The sequence below is a fragment of the Eretmochelys imbricata genome, chromosome 6 (genome assembly GCF_965152235.1).
Source record: "Eretmochelys imbricata isolate rEreImb1 chromosome 6, rEreImb1.hap1, whole genome shotgun sequence".
Classification (NCBI taxonomy): domain Eukaryota; kingdom Metazoa; phylum Chordata; order Testudines; family Cheloniidae; genus Eretmochelys; species Eretmochelys imbricata.
In genome coordinates, this window is record NC_135577.1 from 197,549 (window position 1) to 222,607 (window position 25,059).

Consider the following 25,059-nt stretch of genomic DNA (forward strand, 5'->3'; position numbering starts at 1 on the left):
TTCTCCCCATTTCTCCCGATTTGCTGTGTGACGTTGCCAATCCTGGTGATTTCATCACAACCCTAATCCCCTCCCTGCTCGGTCTCCCCTGGTAAAGCAGCTCTCAATCTTTTTGGACTCCTGTGATTTCCAGCTCTTCTGCTTTCCTTTTACATTCTGAGAAACCCTGTCTTTGGTCCCCACCCATGTTACAAGGGAGAGGGACTCTCTTTCCCTGCTCCCAGCCGAGGTAACAGAGCCGGCGGTGGGCTCCGGGTAAAGCTTTTCTCTGTGTCCGTGTCTCACTACGTCCCCCAGGAATTGAAACTAGAGGGTGTTCGAATTTCTGAGCGGGGAAGGGCAGAGGGGAGGTTTGGAAAATGATTAAATTGGCAACACTGCATGATGTAGGTAGTTGACCACTTGCCAGGGGGCAATCGGGGAATTCAGGGGGGATCTACTCAGGGGGTGGGGGTAGAGAAATCCCTGTCCGTCTGTTTGGAAAACGAAGGCTGAAAATGGTCCGGGTTGCCTAGGATCAGTAGCTGGGGCCAAACAGTCTGAGCGCACTGACATGAGGGTGGTGCAGGTGTGTTTTCTGGCTGAGTCTGACACCACCCTTTCCACTGGGGAAGTGCAGGCAGCGATAGACCCAGGAGTCCTGGCTCCCAGTCCCTCCCCCACACTAACCCCCAGACCCCACTCCCCTCCCCGAGCATAGAACCTAGGAATCCTGGCACCCAGACCCCCTCCTTTAACCCACTAGACCCCACTCCCCTCCCAGAGCTGGGGATAGAACCCAGGAGTCCTGGCCCCCAGCCCCCTTTCCTCTAGAGGTGCAGATTGAACACCAATGAAAATTAAATCTCAAACTGTTTGGTTTTGTGATGTCTGGCAGGTCAGGATTTCAGATTAGGATTATTTTGGAGGTTTCATGGCTCAGGTGCATTTAAATTCTCCTCCTTGGTTGCATTAAAGGGCTGCCATGTTTTTTTTTTTTTTTAAATCCCCATATCTGAATTTACTTTCCCTGCTTTAATTACAAGCATCCCTTACAATTATCATAGCCAAGAGATCAGCAAGGAAAAAATCCCCCTGTATTCAGTTTTTGCATTTGATAGCACTTTGTACCCTGTCGGCTTGAAGCTGCCTCCCACAAAGCCAGCTTTCCGGTGTGAATGTGAGTTAATGCTGTTGTGCAAAAGGGAAGTGCCATTCTGGGCCGCAAAAAGAACAGGAGGACTTGTGGCACCTTAGAGACTAACCAATTTATTTGAGCATGAGCTTTCGTGAGCTACAGCTCACTTCATCAGATGCATACCGTGGAAACTGCAGAAGACATTATATACACACAGAGACCATGAAACAATACCTCCTCCCACCCCACTGTCCTGCTGGTAATAGCTTATCTAAAGTGATCATCAAGTTGGGCCATTTCCAGCACAAATCCAGGTTTTCTCACCCTCCGCCCCCTCCCCCACACAAACTCACTCTCCTGCTGGTAATAGCCCATCCAAAGTGACCACTCTCTTTAAAATGTGTATGATAATCAAGGTGGGCCATTTCCAGCACAAATCCAAGTTTTCTCACGTCCTCTGTGAGATGGGAGGTAACTGGCCGGCTGGGGAGCCCTCAGCTGGAGGACTGTGTCCGGTCTGAGGACCGCTCTTGAATAAAGAGGTGGACAAACTGGGGAGAGTCCAGAGGAGAGCAACAAAACTGTCAGCGCGTTGGAAAACATCTCTGAGAAACGTAGGGCTGGGAGGGACATTGAGAGGTCATTGAGGAAGTCCAGCCCTCTCGCCCAGGACCATCCTGTGAGCTTAGATCTTCAAGGAGCTGTCCACAGCGCCCGGGACTGTTTTCCTGTGTTTCCTGTTAATCGAGAACGGGAATAGTTCAACGTTGTCCCTCCATGGTGCATGACTTAATATCTGAGGGAAGCCGGTTGAAGTGACAGGTCACCACTGGACAGTAGCAAGCTGTGAAAGAAGAAATAGGCAGCCCGTAGTGGTAAGGAGCCCGGTGGAGCCCGTGAGTTACCATACAAAGGTCTGATCCTTTCTCACAGCCACTGCAGCTGAGCCCTTATGTTTCGGCTTGTTTTAGATGGGAAGCATGCTTTGAGAGAGACGCTAGAGGCAACAGACGTTGGTCCAGTAGAAGAGATTCCTCACCCACCTTGTCTCTTTCACATCCTGGAACCAACACAGAGCAAAATGTGTTTTGTCAAGCCTTAGTGAAGAGCTTTCATGCTAAACAGAAACTGACGGTTTCTGTGAGATCTGGTGACTACAGGCAGCTGCAAAACCGACTTACAAGGGAAATAAAGTTTTCTCTTTTCGCACAAAGCTTTAAAGCTTTGTATTTCCTTAAAAGATGGGGGAGCCTGGGGAGGGGAGTGTTATTGGTAAATATTGATTTCAAGCCCCCCTCCCAAATTGACACATACTTCCATTGATGATGATCCAAATTCATAGCTAGGCAAAGTAAGACAAAGTTTTAACTTTTTGAATCTCAGCGTCTACTGTCATTAGCTAATTATTGTCTGACCTCCCACATTACTTCCCGTAATTGTGAAAATTTAAATAGATTAATGGGGAAAAACATGCTACAAACTAAATCAAGATAATCTGTCACAATTATGCACAAATGAATACTGAATTCTGCCACGCCGATCTATAAATTACAGTGTGAGTGCAAGGGTGTATTTAAATTTGTATCCGTCCCTCGCTACACCCTCTCAGCTGGGAAGAACCTGGCATGGTTCTTCTAGAGAAGGGAAGGCTGAGGGAGGCCTGGAGAATAAACTTCAGACTTGTCAAGGGCTGTTATAAAGAGGACAGGGATTGATTGATCTCCATGTCCAGCGAGGGGAGGGCAAGAAGAATGGGCTTAGTTTGCAGTGAGGGAGATTTAGATTGGAAATTAAGGAAAACTTTCTAGCTTTAAGGCTATAGTAACAACTGTCCAAGGCACAAGGCTGCAGGGCCCATCAGAGCTGAGCCATGGGGTTCACTGGTTGCAAACGCAGAGGCTTGGAAATCGGCTGCAGGCTGTGCGTGTCAGAGGCTGAGAGACAGGAGAAGCAGTTGTGAACGCAATCTTGGGAGGAAGCAGAGACAAGGCTTCTTGGGCACAGAGCCTGCTGGAGGGGCAGGCGTGGGGATTTCTGAGTGTGACAAAGTGGGATTGTTCTGTAATATTTGTATGATCCCTGTGTGGGCCTCAGTTTCCCCTATGCGTTGCATTGTTACAGGAATTGGGGTTGGGGGTGGAACAGCCCAAACTTCAGCAATAATCTCAGGCATGTGGAGCAACAAGGTTATAAACTGACGAGGGTCTGTTTTAATAGATGTATTTGTTACATCTGCCTTGGATTTCCTTGTTAAAGGCTGGGAAAGTCCCCGTCGGGGTGGCTGTGTTTGGCTTTATTTGTACACTGCTTGGTCTGGCAGAACTACAGTTTGATTTCTCTCTCCTCCCCCAGTTCCGAGATGTCGCAGCCCCTCTGGCTGGCCGCCCTGGTCACCATCTCCCAGGCTCTCCAGATGTCTATGGTGCAGCACGTCAGCCAAGCAGCGGTGAGTGCCCATCCCATCCTCCGGCACTAACATCAGGACACTCCGGCTGACTGGGAAGCACTTTTGCGCCTCAGTTACTAACCACCAATTCCTGCAAATTATAAAGTGACAGCAGGGAGCAATTGGGGTATTCAAGTGTTACCGTAGTATAAATGTTTCCTATCATTGAGGACTCCTTGATTCTATCCCCAGCTCTGGAAGCGGAGAGGGGTCTAGGGGGTGAGAGCAGGGGGGCTGGGAGGAAGGACTCCCGGGTTCTCTCCCGGCTCTGGGAGGGGGCTGGTCTGAATTATTAACAAAGTCTTTATTTCTCCCAAGAGCTCAGTGGTCATTGGAGTTAAATCAGCGCTAACTGAAAAACACAGCATTTTAAACAAAAACAAGGAGTCCGGTGGCACTTTAAAGACTCACAGATTTATTTGGGCATAAGCTTTCGTGGGTAAAAAACCCATCTGAAGTGTTTTTTTACCCACGAAAACTTATGCCCAAATAAATCTGTTAGTCTTTAAGGTGCCACCGGACTCCTTGTTGTTTTTGTGGATACAGACTAACACGGCTCCCCCCTGATACTTGACAGTGTTTTAAACAGTCTGAGCACAATGCTTTCCCCTCCCAGGCCTTGTCTACACAGGAAAGTGTTCTCAGCATAACTTAAGATGCGACGGGTCCAGTTATCCCAGTTGTATGTGGGGGGGACACGAAGTTTGTTGTGGATCTGCGGCTGTTTTCAGTGGAGCGTACGTCGCTTGGCAACGGCTTTCGGCTAGATTGAGAAAAGGCCGCTCTTGTGCTGGTGGCTAGACCAGTGTCCGTGTACTGGTTCACTGCAGCTGGGTTATTAGAGCTGGACAAAGCTTTTGGTTCCCACAGCGCCCCCTGCTGGGCGAGGCCGGGCTGGAGCAGCCAGGAGCTCCCCCCACAGCGCCCCCTGCTGGGCGAGGCCGGGCTGGAGCAGCCAGGAGCTCACCCCACAGCGCCCCCTGCTGGGCAAGGCCGGGCTGGAGCAGCCAGGAGCTCACCCCACAGCGCCCCCTGCTGGGCAAGGCCGGGCTGGAGCAGCCAGGAGCTCCCCCCACAGCGCCCCCTGCTGGGCAAGGCCGGGCTGGAGCAGCCAGGAGCTCCCCCCACAGCGCCCCCTGCTGGGCAAGGCCGGGCTGGAGCAGCCAGGAGCTCCCCCCACAGCGCCCCCTGCTGGGCGAGGCCGGGCTGGAGCAGCCAGGAGCTCCCCCCACAGCGCCAGCGCCCCCTGCTGGGCGAGGCCAGGCTGGAGCAGCCGGGAGCTCGCCCCACAGCCAGCACTCCCTATGGGTTGTGAGGCACATAGATCTGTATTCCCTTGGGCATTAACCCTTTGTGTCTGCTAGGTACCGCTGATCCGGTATGGCGATCTCCTTCCCCTGGACCCAACGCAGCCTGGGACACAAGTCCAGAATGGATTCAACAGCACGTCGTCTGTGCTGGCGAGGTGTGTGGGGCTGGGAACGTTGGGGGTGTGACCTGGGGCACCCCTCACTGAAAATGCCAAGATCAGGGCAGGCTGCGAAAAGGAGAGCAGATGATTCTCCCCATCCTGGAGGTTCACGTTAAAGTTAGACTCACCAGCCAGTCACAAACTGCGCTCCTAACCCCCCCATGCCGGTTATCAAGAAGAAAAAAAGAAATCACACAGCCCCCTTTCATTGGTGGTGGGTATTGAAAGCCAGGGTAGGCTAAGCCTCCCCTAACCCAGGCTGTGGCCCTGTCCATGCTCTGCCCCAGGGCCCCACCCTCGCTCCCCTTCTCCCCTGAAGCAACTGGGGCCTTGGGCAGAAGGGGCAGGGCCAGGGTCTAGCCTCCCCAGAGTGGGATTCACCCGCCAACCATGCTCCCTTTATTGCTGTCAGGGTTCCCTCCCCACTCTGAACTCTGGGGTACAGATGTGGGGACCCGCATGGAAGACCCCCTAAGCTTATTTCTACTAGCTTAGGTTAAAACTTCCCCAAGGCACAAATTCTTTGCCCTTGGAGGGTACGCTGCCACCACCAAGTGATTTAACAAAGAATCAGGGAAACGACCACTTGGAGTTCCTATTCCTGCAAAGTATCCCCCCAAGCCCTTACACCCCCTTTCCTGGGGAGGCTTGAGAATAATATCCTCACCAATTGGTTATAAAGTGATCACAGACCCAAACCCCTGGGTCTTAGGATCATAGAGAAATCAGTCAGGTTCTTAAAAGAAGGATTTTATTTAAAAAAAAAAAAAAGGTAAAAATCACCTCTGTAAAATCAGGATGGAAAATAGCTTTACAGGGTAAAAAAGATTCAAAAACACAGGAGAACTTCCTCTAGGCTTAGTTTCAAAGTTACAAAAAACAGGAGTAAACCTCCCTCCTGCAAAGGAAAAATTCACAAGCAGAACAAAAGATAATCTAACACACCTTGCCTGGCTTTTACTTACAATTTTTGTAACATGAGAGACTTTTAGGATGGTTTATAGGAGAAGGAGCTTTCTGACCTGATGCTTCTCTGCTTCCCAAGAGAACACACAAAACAAAGCCTTCCCACCCACCCCCAGATTTGAAAGTATCTTCTTTCCCCATTGGTCCTTTTGGTCAGGTGCCAACCAGGTTATTTGAGCTACTTAACCCCTTACAGGTAAGGAGGAACTCTAGGCTATTCTTAGCTGTATGGGTATGACAATTGCATTCCAGTTCTCTGGCCCCCAATCAGCACCGGTAAGGTGAGAAGTTATCTAAAAACTCTGCTCAATATATACAAAATGTTCTTCCGACCCCAAAGGGCCAGCCACGCTGCCAGGTCGATATTAGTTTGGATCTTACCCAAGATACCAACCCGCCGGCCAGTCCTTTAGTGTCTAAAACTAAAAGTTTATTATAAAAAGAACAGGAAGAGCAATGTGAAATGGTAAAGCCCCCAGATACATACAGAGATTTCCAAGTCCATAGATCAGATTCTTTGCAGCACTGGGGACTTTGCTGGCTTGAAAGTCCCCCTGGAATCACCCACCGCTGGGAGAGGCCAGTCAGTCCTTGCTCAGAGCTTCAGTTTGTAGAGAAGTGAGCAGGGCCGGATTAACTTTTTATGGGCCTGGCTCCAAACATATCTGTGGGCTCCCATGGGGCAAGGTGCAGGGGGGCAGATGGCCAGTCTTCAGAGCGAAGGGCGGGCTGGGGGCAGTGAGGCACAGCATGGCGGGAGCAGCCCCGCTCCACACAGCCCAGCAGGAGGGCCCTGTTTACAAACCTGCAGCTGCCGGACACACACTGGCCTGCCCTGGCCTGTGCTGCAAGCATGCCCTTTCCCCTTGAGGGCGGGCCCGCACCACAGCGCCCCCCTGCCCAGTGCCCCACCCTTATGCCCAGTGGCGCCATGGTAAACCCGATACTGGAAGGGAGTCCAGAGGCGGGAAGCAGGATTGGAAACAAAATGGAGAAGATGCAGCTGCCTGTTCTGTCCTTTGCCATGTGGTTTGTGCTTCCTCTGTCCCAAACACAAGCTTGCGGCACGGGGGCATGGAGAAGCCCCGCAGCCCCCTGTGCACAGGCCTGTCCCTACATGTCCTGCTGGCTCCTAGCTGCATCCCTCGGCCTCTCTCAATGGGTCCATGGTACAGCTGATGCCCCTGGATGGGCCATGGGGCAGGCCAGGCAGGGCTGGTGCCAATCTGTCCGGGGGTGTCACCCTGACCCACAGCACGTGTTCGGAAATACAGATCTACCCCACCTACCTGTAACCCGCCAGACACGGGTGATACGTACATATAAAGGTGATTATCCTATTTAGCGAATTATAACTTTTCCACTGATCCCTTACAGGGCATATCTGGTAAGATTCATTGCAATTTTATAATAGTGCTATCATAAAGTGTCTCACGTATTCCGTGCAGCGTCACGGGAGGCATGGGGTGGGCTGTGCGGTCCATGTCCAACCCCTCTGATGGGATCCCCCACTTCCCTCCCCACAGAGTGCAGGGCTTGCCGCGACGTGGGACACAGCTAAGCACCGAGAGGCAGCTGGAGGTGGACACCGCCCTGGAGGAGGCGATGCGGGCTGGCCCCTGGGAGCCTGTCCAGGGGGTACGGAGTGGGGAACTTGGGGAGCCAGGCATGGGGGCAATTGGCTAATCAGGGGCCAGGCAGGACAGACGGAGGGAGGAAGCCAGGAATCAGGAGTGCCTTGAAATGTTTATTTTTCCCATCAGAAATGTGTGGATGTTGGACACGAGGATGTCATAAGGACGGAGGGCTTGGAGCAGAGAGGGCTAGAAGCCAGGACTCCTGGGTTCTGTTCTCATATACAATTCCTTTCTCATTCGTGAGCTTTATTTGCATCTGTAAAGTGACCCACCTCTGTGGGGGGGTGACCCTCGGGCTGTGCTGGAGGTACCCAGGAAGTCCTTTCAGGCCATGGGGTGATAAGGGCTGGGGAAAGCTGGAGAACGGGAGACAGACCTAGGCCGTGTCCCGGCAGTCCGGATACACTGGTTCTGCTTCTGCCCTGTGTGTTTCCCTACCAGCAGGTCGGCGCCGGAGAGCCTCTTCACAGCCCTGCCCCACCTCTAGTACCCTTCTGCATTGCAGTGGGTTTGGGTTTGGTAATAGCACGGTATGCTGTGGGTATCTGCCTTGCTGGCCTCTCTGTCTTCCCACTCCGTACCCACCCCAGCCCTGCCGGTGCCCCTCACTCCCGACCAGCAGCCCCTGCCCCCCCAGCCCTGCCGGTGCCCCTCACTCCCGACCCGCAGCCCCTGCCCCCCCAGCCCTCCCGGTGCCCCTCACTCCCGACCAGCAGCCCCTGCCCCCCAGCCCCTGCCCCCCCAGCCCTGCCGGTGCCCCTCACTCCCGACCAGCAGCCCCTGCCCCCCCAGCCCTGCCGGTGCCCCTCACTCCCGACCAGCAGCCCCTGCCCCCCCAGCCCTGCCGGTGCCCCTCACTCCCGACCAGCAGCCCCTGCCCCCCAGCCCTGCCGGTGCCCCTCACTCCCGACCCGCAGCCCCTGCCCCCCAGCCCCTGCCCCCCCAGCCCTGCCGGTGCCCCTCACTCCCGACCAGCAGCCCCTGCCCCCCAGCCCTGCCGGTGCCCCTCACTCCCGACCAGCAGCCCCTGCCCCCCAGCCCTGCCGGTGCCCCTCACTCCTGACCTGCAGCCCCTGCCCCCCCAGCCCTGCCGGTGCCCCTCACTCCCGACCTGCAGCCCCTGCCCCCCAGCCCTGCCGGTGCCCCTCAGCCCCTGACCCCCAGCCCCTGCTCCCCCAGCCCTGCCGGTGCCCCTCACTCCCGACCCGCAGCCCCCTGCCAGCCCCGCCCTGCTCCCCCCAGCTAATGCATAGCCACCTCAAACCAGGTTACCCCGATTAAGTTCCCCATCGGGCCAGGCGCTGCATGGACCCTGGCTGAGATCAGGCCGCACGGACCAGCCCCTTCCCAGGCCGGGACGTGGTCTGTGGCGTGGTCTGCACAGACATCGGCAGCGCGCTCCAGGCTGTCCCTGTAAGGCCGGGAGAAAGGGAATCGAACGGGAGGGACTGCCCCCCCCGTCACCTGTCGCTGGGACCAGGGCGGCTGGGCCGGCCCCTGTGTCCCCGCACTGAATTCAGGGGGGCCGCGCCGGAGAATTGCCGCAAGGCGCCCTGGGGCACGGATGGCCCTGCTGCGTGGCCCGGGGCGGGGTGGCTCCGGCTGGCCAGGCTCCGTGCTGGGGGTGGCGGGGGCTGAGCATGAGGGTGGGCTGTGCCCAGATTAGCATTTCTACGGGAACCATCTCTGGCCGGGCCGGCCGGCCGGGGCCTCGGCTGGGGGTACACAGGCCCGCCTTCGTCCAGGCAGGGTCAGCGCAGTCCGGACCGAGAGCGGAGTCGGGGCAGGTCCGTGGCATTCGCTGAGACACTGTCCCCTGCGGAGACGGTGCTAGACGGCGGAAATGCCCGGCTCCGTCTTCCTTCAGAAGGATTCTGCCCCCCACAGCTCCAGGGCGGGGCTAGGGGGCGCCGTGCCGTGGGTACTGGGCTTGGGGCTCAGCAGGGGGTGCCGGGCTGCAGGGGGCAGGGCGGGGGCTCAGTGGGTGCTGTGCCGAGTAGGGTGAGGGCCCCCCCCTCCAGGGAGCAGGGCGGGGGCTCAGTGGGGGCGCTGTGCCGAGTAGGGTGGGGGGGGCTCAGAAGGGGGTGCCGGGCTGCAGGGAGCAGGGCGGGGGCTCAGTGGGGGTGCTGTGCCGAGCAGGGTGGGGGGGGCTCAGAAGGGGGTGCCGGGCTGCAGGGAGCAGGGCGGGGGCTCAGTGGGGGCGCTGTGCCGAGTGGGGTGGGGGGGCTCAGCAGGGGGTGCCGGGCTGCAGGGAGCAGGGCGGGGGCTTAGTGGGGGCGCTGTGCCGAGTAGGGGTGGGGGGGCTCAGCAGGGGGTGCCGGGCTGCAGGGAGCAGGGCGGGGGCTTAGTGGGGGTGCTGTGCCGAGCAGGGTGGGGGGGGCTCAGCAGGGGGTGCCGGGCTGCAGGGAGCAGGGCGGGGGCTTAGTGGGGGTGCTGTGCCGAGCAGGGTGGGGGGGGCTCAGCAGGGGGTGCCGGGCTGCAGGGAGCAGGGCGGGGGCTCAGTGGGGGTGCTGTGCCGAGCAGGGGGGGGGCTCAGAAGGGGGTGCCGGGCTGCAGGGAGCAGGGCGGGGGCTCAGTGGGGGCGCTGTGCCGAGCAGGGTGAGGGGGGGGCTCAGCAGGGGGTGCCGAGCTGCAGGGAGCAGGGCGGGGGCTCAGTGGGGGCGCTGTGCCGAGTGGGGTGGGGGGGGCTCAGCAGGGGGTGCCGGGCTGCAGGGAGCAGGGCGGGGGCTCAGTGGGGGCGCTGTGCCGAGTAGGGGTGGGGGGGACTCAGCAGGGGGTGCCGGGCTGCAGGGAGCAGGGCGGGGGCTCAGTGGGGGTGCTGTGCCGAGTAGGGGTGGGGGGGCTCAGCAGGGGGTGCCGGGCTGCAGGGGGCAGGGCGGGGGCTTAGTGGGGGCGCTGTGCCGAGTAGGGTGAGGGGGGGGCTCAGCAGGGGGTGCCGGGCTGCAGGGAGCAGGGCGGGGGCTCAGTGGGGGTGCTGTGCCGAGTAGGGGTGGGGGGGGCTCAGCAGGGGGTGCCGGGCTGCAGGGGGCAGGGCGGGGGCTTAGTGGGGGCGCTGTGCCGAGTAGGGGTGGGGGGGGCTCAGCAGGGGGTGCCGGGTTGCAGGGGGCAGGGCGGGGGCTCAGTGGGGGTGCTGTGCCGAGCAGGGGGGGGGGCTCAGAAGGGGGTGCCGGGCTGCAGGGAGCAGGGCGGGGGCTCAGTGGGGGCGCTGTGCCGAGCAGGGTGGGGGGGGCTCAGAAGGGGGTGCCGGGCTGCAGGGAGCAGGGCGGGGGCTCAGTGGGGGCGCTGTGCCGAGTAGGGTGAGGGGGGGGCTCAGCAGGGGGTGCCGGGCTGCAGGGAGCAGGGCGGGGGCTCAGTGGGGGTGCTGTGCCGAGTAGGGGTGGGGGGGGCTCAGCAGGGGGTGCCGGGCTGCAGGGGGCAGGGCGGGGGCTTAGTGGGGGCGCTGTGCCGAGTAGGGGTGGGGGGGGCTCAGCAGGGGGTGCCGGGTTGCAGGGGGCAGGGCGGGGGCTCAGTGGGGGCGCTGTGCCGAGTAGGGGTGGGGGGGGCTCAGCAGGGGGTGCCGGGCTGCAGGGAGCAGGGCGGGGGCTCAGTGGGGGCGCTGTGCCGAGTGGGGTGGGGGGGCTCAGCAGGGGGTGCCGGGCTGCAGGGAGCAGGGCGGGGGCTCAGTGGGGGCGCTGTGCCGAGTAGGGTGAGGGGGGGCTCAGCAGGGGGTGCCGGGCTGCAGGGAGCAGGGCGGGGGCTCAGTGGGGGCGCTGTGCCGAGCAGGGTGGGGGGGGCTCAGAAGGGGGTGCCGGGCTGCAGGGAGCAGGGCGGGGGCTCAGTGGGGGCGCTGTGCCGAGTAGGGGTGGGGGGGGCTCAGCAGGGGGTGCCGGGTTGCAGGGGGCAGGGCGGGGGCTCAGTGGGGGCGCTGTGCCGAGTAGGGTGAGGGGGGGGCTCAGCAGGGGGTGCCGGGCTGCAGGGAGCAGGGCGGGGGCTCAGTGGGGGCGCTGTGCCGAGTAGGGGTGGGGGGGGCTCAGCAGGGGGTGCCAGGCTGCAGGGGGCAGGGCGGGGGCTCAGTGGGGGCGCTGTGCCGAGTAGGGTGAGGGGGGGGCTCAGCAGGGGGTGCCGGGCTGCAGGGAGCAGGGCGGGGGCTCAGTGGGGGTGCTGTGCCGAGTAGGGGTGGGGGGGGCTCAGCAGGGGGTGCCGGGCTGCAGGGGGCAGGGCGGGGGCTTAGTGGGGGCGCTGTGCCGAGTAGGGGTGGGGGGGGCTCAGCAGGGGGTGCCGGGTTGCAGGGGGCAGGGCGGGGGCTCAGTGGGGGTGCTGTGCCGAGCAGGGGGGGGGGCTCAGAAGGGGGTGCCGGGCTGCAGGGAGCAGGGCGGGGGCTCAGTGGGGGCGCTGTGCCGAGCAGGGTGGGGGGGGGCTCAGAAGGGGGTGCCGGGCTGCAGGGAGCAGGGCGGGGGCTCAGTGGGGGCGCTGTGCCGAGTGGGGTGGGGGGGACTCAGCAGGGGGTGCCGGGCTGCAGGGAGCAGGGCGGGGGCTCAGTGGGGGCGCTGTGCCGAGTAGGGGTGGGGGGGGCTCAGCAGGGGGTGCCGGGCTGCAGGGAGCAGGGCGGGGGCTCAGTGGGGGCGCTGTGCCGAGTGGGGTGGGGGGGCTCAGCAGGGGGTGCCGGGCTGCAGGGAGCAGGGCGGGGGCTCAGTGGGGGCGCTGTGCCGAGTAGGGGTGGGGGGGGCTCAGCAGGGGGTGCCGGGTTGCAGGGGGCAGGGCGGGGGCTCAGTGGGGGCGCTGTGCCGAGTAGGGTGAGGGGGGGGCTCAGCAGGGGGTGCCGGGCTGCAGGGAGCAGGGCGGGGGCTCAGTGGGGGCGCTGTGCCGAGTAGGGGTGGGGGGGGCTCAGCAGGGGGTGCCGGGCTGCAGGGAGCAGGGCGGGGGCTCAGTGGGGGCGCTGTGCCGAGTAGGGGTGGGGGGGGCTCAGCAGGGGGTGCCGGGCTGCAGGGAGCAGGGCGGGGGCTCAGTGGGGGTGCTGTGCCGAGTAGGGGTGGGGGGGGCTCAGCAGGGGGTGCCGGGCTGCAGGGAGCAGGGCGGGGGCTCAGTGGGGGCGCTGTGCCGAGTGGGGTGGGGGGGACTCAGCAGGGGGTGCCGGGCTGCAGGGAGCAGGGCGGGGGCTCAGTGGGGGCGCTGTGCCGAGTAGGGTGAGGGGGGGGCTCAGCAGGGGGTGCCGGGTTGCAGGGGGCAGGGCGGGGGCTCAGTGGGGGTGCTGTGCCGAGCAGGGTGGGGGGGGGCTCAGAAGGGGGTGCCGGGCTGCAGGGAGCAGGGCGGGGGCTCAGTGGGGGTGCTGTGCCGAGTAGGGTGAGGGGGGGGCTCAGCAGGGGGTGCCGGGCTGCAGGGAGCAGGGCGGGGGCTCAGTGGGGGTGCTGTGCCGAGTAGGGGTGGGGGGGGCTCAGCAGGGGGTGCCGGGCTGCAGGGAGCAGGGCGGGGGCTCAGTGGGGGCGCTGTGCCGAGTGGGGTGGGGGGGACTCAGCAGGGGGTGCCGGGCTGCAGGGAGCAGGGCGGGGGCTCAGTGGGGGCGCTGTGCCGAGTAGGGTGAGGGGGGGGCTCAGCAGGGGGTGCCGGGTTGCAGGGGGCAGGGCGGGGGCTCAGTGGGGGTGCTGTGCCGAGCAGGGTGGGGGGGGCTCAGAAGGGGGTGCTGTCCACTGGCAGTCAGTTCTGGCCTCGTTCCCGTACTATGGGGCCCTGATTGAAGCCTTTAGTATTCCCCGATATCGCCAGTGTCCCATGAACAGCGTCCCCACTCCAGAGGTGGCTGCATGTCACCACTTGGCCAAGGGGTCCCTGTATAACCAGTTCTTGTGCCCCACCCCAGAGGGGCCGCATCCCAGCGCCAGACGAGGGGTCCCTGGATACCCACTGACCGGAAAGCCCTTTGGGTATTTGTCGTGGCAGACACTTCCCTTTGGGCTCGTCCTGTTGGGTAGCTGGGAATTTAGCTTTTGCCCCCACAGACGCCTGGTTCCCTGCCGGAGTTTGGGAGTCCCTGACCGAGTCCTGGGCTCTGGGCTCGGTCGGTTTCTCATCTCTAAATGCCCGGCTGGTTGTCCCCTGCCACGCGTCTGGGAAACTGGGGCACCCCAGGGGTGCTAGGTATGAAACCTTCGCTCCCTGCTGCAGGCGTACGACATGAGTGGGGCGCGGTTGGCCCTGACCCTCTGCGTGCTGAAAGATCGGCCGGGCGCGGAGAATGACATCAAGGCGCTGGACAGGATGTACAAGACTTTTGGATTTCAGAACACTCTGGTCAAGGACCCGACTGCAAAAGGAAATAGCGCTGTAACCAGGGCGCCCTGGTGGCACAGGCTGGCAGTGCAGCAACCTTGCCTCAGTTTCCCCATAGTTTCCTCTCCAGCTGGATCACTCGCGCTCAGTCCCCTTTCAGATCATGCAGAGTCTGCCCATAGTCAGTCCATCCTGGTGTCTCAGGAGCCCCTGCAGGAAACGCCACCCTCAGCGGCCCAGTACCCCCACCCCTTCATGTTCCGCACCAGCGTTCGCCAGGCCCCACCACATCACTGGCCCCAGCCGTTCGCCTGTGTTTGGGGCCTTTCCAGTTTGCTCCCCGTGTAGGAGTCGGGGACACGGGAATGAGGCTTTGCCCGTGTTCACCGTTCACACAGCGCCATGAGGCTGGTGCACTCCCTGTCCTCGCTTTCCTGACCGTCACAATTTCATCCCGAAGCAATTCCGGACCGAGCTGGTGAGCTTCCGAGAGCGGATAGACCAAATCCGAGGCCCGGTCAGCTGCAGCTTCGTGGTGGTCATGGCGCATGGGGACAGCGGAGCTGTCATGGCAGCTGATGGACGGCATGTGAACCTGGACGAGCTGTTCGCAGAGATGACCAACGCGACCTGCCGAGCCCTGCGGGGCAAACCCAAGGTCTTCATCATCCAGGCCTGCCGGGGGGTGAGTCCGCGGCTCAGATTCCCCCTCCTTTGAGTGGGGAACCCAGCACCAGATTGAATTCTTTCATTCCGACCCCTCCTCCCTGGCCACGTCTACACAGAGGTGGCTCGCCGGGCGGGTGAGCCTCCTGGCAGAACGGACAAGCGGAGCGTGGGAGACTGAGCGAGGGCCTGGGTGGGGATCTCCCTAGAAGGGAGTGTCAGCCCATGACTCTGTTTAGAGCTGAGGTGTTTCCTCCTCCCCCCCTCCTCCCCAGTTTTTGGACTCCCCACCCCACAAGGGCCTGGACTGACATTTGACACAGCTGGAGGTTTACATCAGACCCTGCAAGAGACAGTGACCAAACTGCAGAGACCTCGTGACCGGGTGAGTTGTGCACTTCTGAGCCTCAAAGGGGAGCTGCAGAGGCAAACCTGGTCACACCCAGGGTAAAATCTTTTCCCTTTTCCCATCCCTCATGTGTTAGCTAACGCGGGTTACAGCTACAATTTCCTTCTCTTCACACTCAGATTCTAACACCCGTTTAAGCAAACCCAGTGTAGCCATCGCCTTCTACTTTGTATCACACACACAAACTGCATTTGAAGAACTCTGAAGTTGCAAAGTCGAGCACTGAAAAGTTAGGGAACGCCAGAATTAAGGATGCCCCTGCAACCTTAACTCTGTCCTGTTGTGTTCAACAATCTGAAGTACAGGCAGCAGTCCCAGCTCAGTGTATAACACACCGCCCCACTCATTCCTCACCCTGTACACAGGCCCTTCCCTACCAGCGGAAAGGTGGCATTTGCCTTAACTTGAGTTTTACCTCAACTTAACTGATGACCAATTAACTCAAGGTAGAAAACTGTAGGGTAAGAAACTGACGGGGGGTCGCTTCCTCATTCTCCTCGTCCAAACGCGTGCTGCAAGGCCGGCAAAAAACTCGGCAGCAGTCACGCAGGCTGGGACCCCTCCGGTTACTGCTCAGTCTGGTCTCATTGCTCCCTTGGGCTCCTGCGTCTGCCTGTCTCCCCCTTGGCTCACACCAATACGGTTGGCTCTTTGGGGCAGGGATCGTGGTTTGTTCTGGGTCTGTGCAGCTCCTGGCGCAACGGGGTCATGGGCCATGACTAGGCTCCTAGGATATCCCGTAACACACGGAATAGAAAATTCACAGCATTATCATAGGGGAGTCCAAGACACACAATTAATCATGACTTTATGGTGATTTCTTTCCTGAGCAACTCAGAAATGCACGGAAGGCATCAGCACCCCAGTGACAGAGGACACAGGCCCTGCCCTGCAGACCTTACAGCTAAGAGCCCGTCAGAAAGTAGCAGTGGCCACACTTTTAGAGAGTGACAGGTTTCAGAGGAGCAGCCGTGTTAGTCTGTATCCGCAAAAAGAACAGGAGGACTTGCGGCACCTTAGAGACTCACCAATTTATTGGAGCGTGAGCTTTCGTGAGCTACAGCTCGCTGCATCGGATGCATTCAGTGGAAAACACAGTGAGGACATATATATATATATATACACAGAACATGAGAAAAAAAGAAAACCAAAACCCCAAACCTGTAAGCAGAGTGATCAGTTAAGATGAGCTGTTACCAGCAGGAGAGTGGGGTAGGGAGGGGGGGGGGGGAACTGGACAGTCTCTACATAAAAGAATAAATGGACACAAATCAGATGTCAAGAATTATAACATTCATAAACCAGTCGGAGAACACTTCAATCTCTCTGGTCACTCGATTTCAGACCTCAAAGTGACTATCCTTCAACAAAAAAACTTCGAAAACAGACTCCAAGGAGAGACTGCTGAATTGGAATTAAATTTGCAAATTGGATACAATTAACTTAGGCTTGAATAGAGACTTGGAGTGGATGGGTCATGACACAAAGTAAAACTATTTCCCCTTGTTTATCTCCCTCCCCCCCCCCCCACTGTTCCTCAGTCGTTCTTGTTAACTGCTGGAAATGGCTCACCTTGATTATCTCGACAAACAGTCCCCCCCCCCCCCACCCCCCCCCCCCCGCTCTCCTGCTGGTAACAGCTCATCTTAACTGATCACTCTCCTTACAGGTTTGGGGTTTTGGTTTTCTTTTTTCTCATGTTCTGTGTGTATATATATGTCCCCACTGTATTTTCCACGGTATGCATCGGATGAAGTGAGCTGTAGCTCGCGAAAGCTGATGCTCAGATAAATTGGTTCGTCTCTAAGGTGCCACAAGTCCTCCTGTTCTTTTTCTAAAGAGTGGTTTCTTTTCATTCCCGAGCGGCTCACAGCTGCAAGTGCCTGCCTCAGGGCAGACTGAGACAGCGGGGCACACGTTAGCTGGATTAGAGCCTGTAGCCCAATGGCACCAGGTTCTCCCGGGCAGAACCCGAGCAGTCCGGAGACCGAGAATCGCTCCCAGGATCCAGTATTTTATAGATCTTGCTCACAGGCGCCTTCATGCCAGGCTGGCTTTGAGGGATCGCCAGTGCAGACCGTCTGTGGGCTTTCGCCGTTGCTTTGAAGTTAATGTTCTACTTCCTATCATACACAAGTGACCCAGAACCAGTGATCTACATACTGTAATTGCCGGCCGTTTGTTCCAGTAGGGCCGGAGACGTGGAAACGTTTCAGGTATCCTGCATTAGTATTCGTGCATGAAGTAAATCTTCATCTAAATGCTAATACATCATCAGAACATAAGAACAGCTACACTGGGTCAGACCAAAGGTCCATCTAGCCCAGTGTCCTGTCTGCCGACAGTGGCCAGTGCCAGGTGCCCCAGAGGGAATGAACAGAAAGGTTATCATCAAGTGATCCTTCCCCTGTCTCCTATTCCCAGCTTCTGGCAAACAGAGGCTAGGGACGCCATCCCTGCCCATCCTGGCTAATAGCCATTGACGGACCTATCCTCCAAGAATTTATCTAATTCGTTTTTGAACCTTGTTATGGCCTTCACCTTCACAACATCCTCTGGAAAGGAGTTCCCCAGGTTAACTGTGGAGGTTTTTAAGGTCAGGCTTGACAAAGCCCTGGCTGGGATGATTTAGTTGGGGATTGGTCCTGCTTTGAGCAGGGGGTTGGACTAGATGACCTCCTGAGGTCCCTTCCAACCCTGTTGTTCTATGATTGTGTGAAGAAATATTTCCTTTTGTTTGTTTTAAACCTGCTGTCTAGTCATTTCATTGGGTGACCCCCTAGTTCTTATGTTACGAGAAGGAGTAATTAGCACTTCCTTATTTACTTTCTCCCCACCAGTCGTGATTTAATAGACCTCTATCATATCCCCCCTTAGTCGTCTCTTTGATTTAAGGCTAATTAAGCACAGGATACAGACGTGAAAAAGGACATTGCAACAACAGGTTAATTTACTTACACTGGTACAGGATATATGTACAATGCAAAAGGCATTCACCCCGTCACAGACAAATAAGGACGATAACCTCAACATTTAGCAGACGAGTGAATGGAACGCTTTAAGGCAGGGCGGGCAAACTTTTTGGCCTGAGGGCCGCATCAGGTTTTGTAAATTATATGGAGGGCTGGTTAGGGGAGGGGGTGGTGGCCTGGGCCCCACCTCCTATCTGCCCCCACCCCCAGGACTCCTGCCCCATCCAACCCCCCCCGTTCCCTGACGGCGCCTCAGGGACCCCTGTCCCATGCACACACCCCCGCTCCCTGTCCCCTGACTGCCCCCAGACCCCCGCTGCCCCATACAACCCCTGTTCTCATTCCTGCCGGCCCCCCCGGGACCCCTGCCCCCATTCAACCCCCTGTTCCTTTCCCGACCCCTATCCACACCCCTGACCACCACCCCGAACTCCCCTGCCCTCTATCCAACCCTCCCTGCCCCCTTACCGCGCTGCCGGGAGCACTGGTGGCTGGCGATGTTACAGCCGTGCCACCCTGCTCGAGCCAGGCCATGCCGCCATGGCGCAGCCCAGAGACCGGGTCAGGCCGCTGCCCCAGGAGCTCACCCCCCCACCGCCCCCGAGCCTTGTGCCGGCGGTTGAGAGAGCTGGGGCTGCGGGAGAGGGGGGACAGCGGGGGTGGGGCCGGGGGCTAGCCTCCCGGGCCAGGAGCTTGGGGGCTGGGCAGGACGGTCCCGCGGGCCATAGTTTGCCCTCCCCTGCTTTAAGGCCTTAACCTGCTAGCCAGCTGACAGCGCCGCATCCCCGCTTTGGATTTGTTGCTGAATTTTTGTCTTAAATGGACCCTGTTCTCTGGAAACCCCACCCCCCACGAGCACATCAAAACGGGCAGTTAGGCAGGGAGCGGAATCCACTCCGAAATGAAACCAGACGCAGGAAACCATAAAAATCCCCCCTCGTCTTAAAACGGCCAAATGGTGGCTTTAAACTGCAACTTGTAACTTGCTGAAAACCAAAAATTCTCTGTTTTTTACAATGAAAAGGAGAGCATTTTCATCAAAAATGAATTTTTTCCCATACTTTCTAATACCCCATTTCATCGTGGGAGGGTCAGGAACAGACAAATCAGAGGAAGGAGAGGAGTTACAATAAAACATTACATTTGGGCCTCAGGGGCATCTTGTGGCAGGGAGTTCCACAGGCTAATTATGCTTTGTATGGAAACCATGTTTCCTTGCGTTGGTTTTAAATGATGTCCTTCTAGTGCTTGTTTTGAGACGTTATGTGTGCTGGATCTAGCAACCACTAGCTAAGTGTGTGTGACTCTGCTACATTTTAATTTCTGTTTCTGAAAGGAAGCTATTTTATGTTTTAGGAAGAGGAGACCCAGGTGTGCTTCAATGTGATAATCTTGTAGCTGACTCAGACAACCAGGTCCCTCAGTGGCGGATTCCTACACACGCTGACTGCCTCTTCGTCTTTTCATCCCCAAACGGTACCAATGTGAATCTGTTTCCACCCTGCTCGTATCAAAGTAGCGGAAGCTACAGCCTTGTGGTGTACTTGGCTCATTACACTTTTGTTATAAGGGGAGACCAGGACTCCTGGGTTCTGACCCAGCTCTGGGAGGGGAGTGGGGGCTAGTGGGTTAGAGCAGGGGGGCTGGGAGCCTGGACTCCTGGGTTCTATCCACTATTTGCGGTGGGGGTTGGTGGGTTAAAGCAGGCAGGACTGGGAGCCAGGACTCCTGGGTTCTATGCCCAGCTCTGGGAGGGGAGTGTGGGTTAGAGCAGGGGGGCTGGGAGCCAGGACTCCTGGGTTCCATCCCAGCTCTGGGGGAATAATGGGGGTCTATTAGTATTGTTCTGCAAAACTTGCCCCCGACAGTGTGGTCTCGCTATTCGAAGCCCTAGCCCTCTGGCACATCCTGAGGTATCTTTGTTCAGTGAATCCAAGTATCTGGTCTCACCCTGACTCCAGCAGCTTCAGACTGGGAGGCAGTGAAGTCCCACGTGGGTCTGTGGTTTTAATGAATCTCCCTCCTTCGTCCCCAGGTTATTACTCAATTAGAAATGAAACCACAGACTCTTGGTTGATTCAGACCATGGTGGATGTCTTCACTACAAACCCCTGCTGGGACATCATGGAGCTATTCACCAAGGTAAACGCATGGCATCTGGGGAGGTTATGTTGCTATTGAGTGGGAGGATAAGTGACCTTATACTGTGCCCGGCAAAGGGAGATCTCCCTAGCCTTTTTGTTTCTAGAGGTGCAGCAGAGTTCAAATCCCAGCTGCCCAAGGCTGTGTGTGATCGAATGAAGGAATGGGTGTCTGTCATCAGCGTGGCTGGTGCTTTTACAGCATGTGGCTGGCCCACAGGAAGACTGTTTCCAAGGGGCATTGAGGGCTTAGCAGCACCGCTATAACCTAAGGTGGGAATTTAAACTGACCTATCAAAGTGGTGCAAACCCAACATGCTTCCTTCAATTTAAACATGGCCTATTCCAGGCTATTCTAAGTTGAGTGGGAGCAGTTGTCGGGGTGCGACAGAGTGAAAGGGGTGCCACGACGTTTAACTGTTATACGTGTGCATTTATATAACACACTCATACAAATATACCGTAGGTACAATACAGCGACCTCCGTATTTGTGTGTATACACATATGCGTTATACAGACAACTGTGTGTAGAAATATACAATAGGTTATTTATACCCACCTTTTCTATATTTTATAAAATTCTAATGAATATATTATTGTCACGCACAACATATATATTTTATGGTACGTAAGATGTATGTGGGTATAAATATAAAACAAAGATACATTCTAATCCCTGGCGCTTATCTAGCTCTTCTCTCAGCAGTAGATGACAAAGCACTTTTCAAAGCAAGGATGTATCATTATCTCCATTTTACAGAGGAGGAAAAGTGTGTGTGGGGCACCCCCCTTCCGGGATGCCACCTGATGTACTGCCGTTTCACTCCCGCTCCACCAGCCTGGGTTCCTTCTCCCTGTTTTGCTGAATGTCCGGCCTCTTGCAGCACACGCCCCCACACACAGGTAGGGCCACACCCTGCTGCAGACACTGAGTGAAGTCCGCTCTGTGTGAGAGGACTCCCCCAGCAATCACGTGCATGCCCCTTTTGGGGGATAAACCCAAAATAATACTGTCTTGCACTGTGCAGAAAAATCTGCACAGTGCAAGCTCATAAAAATCCGCCGTCTTCCTCAATGTGAAGAGAGATGAGCACAACTTCTTCCCCCCCCCGTTAGAAACTGCATAAACTGGGTTTTATTATAAAGAAGAAATAAGTTTATTAACGACAAAAAGTGAATTTTAAGTGGTTAAAGGGATAGCAAACCGAACAAAGCAGATTACCTTAGTAAATAAACAAAAGTCGCAGACTGAGCTTAACGCACTAGATCGGTAGGATATCAATTAGCAAATTCTCACCCTGAGTGATAAACAGGCTGGCCGATTCTTAAGGCACAAGTTGCCTTGGCTTTCCCAGGTTTTCATACACAGGCTAAAGATCTTAGCCTGGGACCATCACTTCTCACAGTTCAGTCTTTGTTCCTCAGGTGATTTCAGGTGTGTTGTAGGGAGAGTGAGGACCCCTCATGTTGTCATTGTCCCTCTTTTATATCTTCCTTGCTTTTGCTGGAAAGCTTTTTTGCTGTGACCTGGGTCAAACAGTTTCCATTGTGTAGAGCTATCTCTGAGAGGTCCCTGTTGCACACAGTTCCTTGGGTGATCCTTATGCTTGTGTGCATTTCTTCAATCAGCCACTAACATTGTTTGGCCTCATCAAACACAGCACATTTGAAATACAGAGACATGGTCAATATTCCCAGCTTCAAATACAGCAATGATACGTGCATACAAATTGGATAAACACATTCAGTAAATCAGAACCTTTCCAATGAGACCTCACATGAACCATCTTGCATAAAGTACATCTTAGTCATACCATATTCATATCAGAACCATATTTCCATGAAGAATATGGGGTGTAACATCACAGTGTGTTCAGAGGTCAGGGATCAGGCCTCCAAACTCCTGAGCCTGGATTAAAAATCATGAACTTCCCCCCAAAAAGATGCCGTCCCCAGTTGTTTGCCAGGTTGTTGCCGTGTGAGTCCCAGGATATTAACGCAACAAGGTGGGGGGAGGTCATATCTTCTATTGGACCAAGGGTCAAGCTTTCAAATGACAACGGTCAGTCCGCCCCCTCCAAGGAAACCCGCCCAGCCCTTCCAAAGGCCAGCCTGGGACTACGTCATAACATTGCTAGACAGTACAACCCGTGGGCTTAACAGGGACACTGGCTCCTGGCAACAATCTGTAACCCGCACCTGTCTGCTAGCCCTTAATGTCACACTTCACCCCTTCTGCAGAACAATCAAACCCCCTCTTGTGACCACCTACAAGGCGTGGCCCCATAAACTTTCCTGTCAGTCCCAACTGGGATTTAGCTCAGAGGTGCCGATTTCTCCCTCCAGCCCTGCAGCAGGGCTCCAAAGCTTGTCTGTCTCCCCAGCAGAAGTTGGTCCAATAAAAGCCGTGACTCACCCGCACCAGAAAACAGATACAAAGCTCCCTTGTTTTAAAGAGACAAGGTGGGCGAGGTCTTAGCACCTAGGAGCTTAGTCATGGCCCAGAACCCCATTGTGCCAGGCACTGTACGTGAGGTGTATTACAGTCGTGCCTAGGCACTCAATCCTGGCCCAGACCCCACTGTGTCAGGTGCTGTGCAGAGACAGAATGAAAGATGCCCCAAGGAGCTGACAATCTGAGTACAAGAGGCCAGGAGGACACAGACAGACTGGGCAGAGGAGAAGTGGGGCGCAAGGAAACAATGAACTGACATTATTTCGAATTAGACAATAATATCTTAATAAAAGATGTCACTTCCCCCACCTTGTGTCTCTATTATCCTGGAGCCAATGCTGCATTATTTCAAATCAGCATTCCAGAGCCAAAGATTGTGGTAGGTTTAACCACTGCCCTGAGCTAGCTGTGAGTGATAGATAAGCACACGTCACTGCCCAGAACAAAGCGCTTTGTGAGTTCATGCAGGAATCTGGACCATCTGGGCAGAAGGTTTCTCTGGATATTGTTTTAGCCAAGAGGTGCTGGTGCAGGTACAAGGGGAGAGACCAAGCAGAAAGAGAGAGAGCCTGGAAAAAGCAGCTGACAAAAGCCTAGAGAGAGAGCTTTTGGGCACTGTGCTGGCTGAAAGAGGTTTCGAACTCTGAGCAAGAAAAGTGTCTCTCGGTTGACTGCTTCCGTGTGCTTCCCTGGATTCTGTATGTTCTGCGTAAATAAACAAAATTGCCTCAAAGGTACCAGACTCCAATCTCCATTTCTCTTCCCAAATAACCTACCGATCCCTGAATTTTAGCTAGCTACTTGGGTTAGAGAGGGGAAAAGTTTTGTTCCAAATCGAAGTTGCCAGTTCTTGCATTTTGGTGTTTCCATGTCTTGACTTTTCAGAACTCTTCGGTCTGCAAAAATAATGTTTGGTTGGTTGGTTTGGGGTTTTTTGGTCCCAATTCGCGGAATGGCAATTCTATTTTCCAGCAGTTACACACCATAGACAAAGGGAAGACGGGTAATTCACTGGGTTTGTTATGTCTTCACCATGCCTGCTTCTCTTCACGTTACACCTCCCAGCTGTGGGGGGTTTAAGTTATTGCCACAGGAACAACTTTCCCCTGATAGATTTGTATTTTCAAATGACTCGATCCTCTTCTAGGTAACTAACATGATTGCTCAGAATGAGTTCATGATAAAGGAGAAAATCAGAATGACTCACCCAGAAATAAAGTCCACTCTGACAAAAAAGCTCCGTTTGAAGGTAAGTCGGAGTCTTAACTGTTTTCCCACTGGTTTGCGAAACATACATTTCACACAGCTAACTCCACCATCAATCTCAGAGCGTCAAAGGTAAAAGAAAGCAGCACCCATTATGCCTGTCCTTCTGATCAACCAGTGGAGCACTGGTCTGAGAACTCAGGACTCCTGGGTTCTATCCCCGGCTCTGGAAGAGGATAGAGGATGCAGTCCGGGGAGGGCTGACAGTCAGGACACCTGGGTTCTCTCCCTAGTCCGGATGTATTCCCTATACCTTTCCATGGTCAACATACGCTTTGTTGTTTTCCCCCAGGAGTAAGACTCACAGATCAGACCCTGGGCCTGTCTAACACAGCTTCTCCTGTCCCGTTGTGCCCATGAGACTTTCCGCCCTCCAACCCAGTCTTTACACCATTACCCCTGCGCATCAGACATTTAGTGCATTCAGACACACACTCTAAGCATCCAGACCCACAGCCTTCACTCGAGACAACGAGGTCTCCAGCTCTCACATCTGCAGAGAAAATGGGGTCAGAGGTGCCGCTGGCCTAAGTGTGACTGGCACCTGAATCTGCAGAGAGCCTGAACCGATTGCTTGGACAGGTGTGAACTGCCCCAAGTGTGACCAGTGCCTGGGGTGTAACTGACACTGCCTGAGTCTGCAGAGAGCCTGAGCCGATCGCAGGGAGTGGTGTGAACTGCCCCGAGTCTAACTGAGGCAGGAAAGTCTGCCGGAGACAGAGATTTTAAGGCCAGAAGGGGACATCTGATCATCTAGTCTGACCTCCTGTATAACCCAGGACCAAAAATGTCACCCCATTACCGGTGCATTGTGCCCTACAGCTTGTTTGGCTAAAGCATCTTCCAGAAAGGCAGCCATTTTGCCTAGGGCTAATCCGCCACTGCAGGTAGGCAAGGTAAGAAAAACACCGCTTGAGAATGTCTGAGCGTTTGTTTGATGGATAGTGACTCGGAAGGTTTTGATGTGGGACGTTGACAACGGGTGTGTTAACTTTGAATTTCAGTGGCTGCAGGCGTTAAATAATAGTGTTTGTCTCCCCTTGCTTGCACCCCCAGCATTGTGCACAAGTGTGAAAATTTAAATCAATGATAAGAAAAAAAAGCTTTAAAAATCACCATTGCTGTTCTCCATCGAAATGACGGAAACATAAAAACTGAATTCTGCGAGGGGTACTCCTTTCTAATTTGAATGTGTCGGGCTTTCATTTCCAGCCATTGGTTCATGTTCTGCCTTTCTCCGCTCATGAAAAAGCTCTTCAGTACCTGGGA

At 56.3% G+C, this 25,059-nt stretch overlaps 1 protein-coding gene across 1 annotated transcript; it reads left to right on the forward strand.

The window, feature by feature from the left end:
• Window positions 1-13,754: 13,754 nt before the first annotated feature.
• Window positions 13,755-24,840, forward strand: LOC144266610 (caspase-14-like; the record flags this gene model as incomplete). The annotated part of the gene is made up of 6 exons (XM_077820045.1): window positions 13,755-13,934; window positions 14,341-14,565; window positions 19,268-19,403; window positions 19,963-20,069; window positions 23,672-23,773; window positions 24,083-24,840. Coding segments are annotated over 6 exons (756 nt in total), but the record flags the coding sequence as incomplete, so codon positions are not given.
• Between the last annotated feature and the right edge of the window lie 219 nt (window positions 24,841-25,059).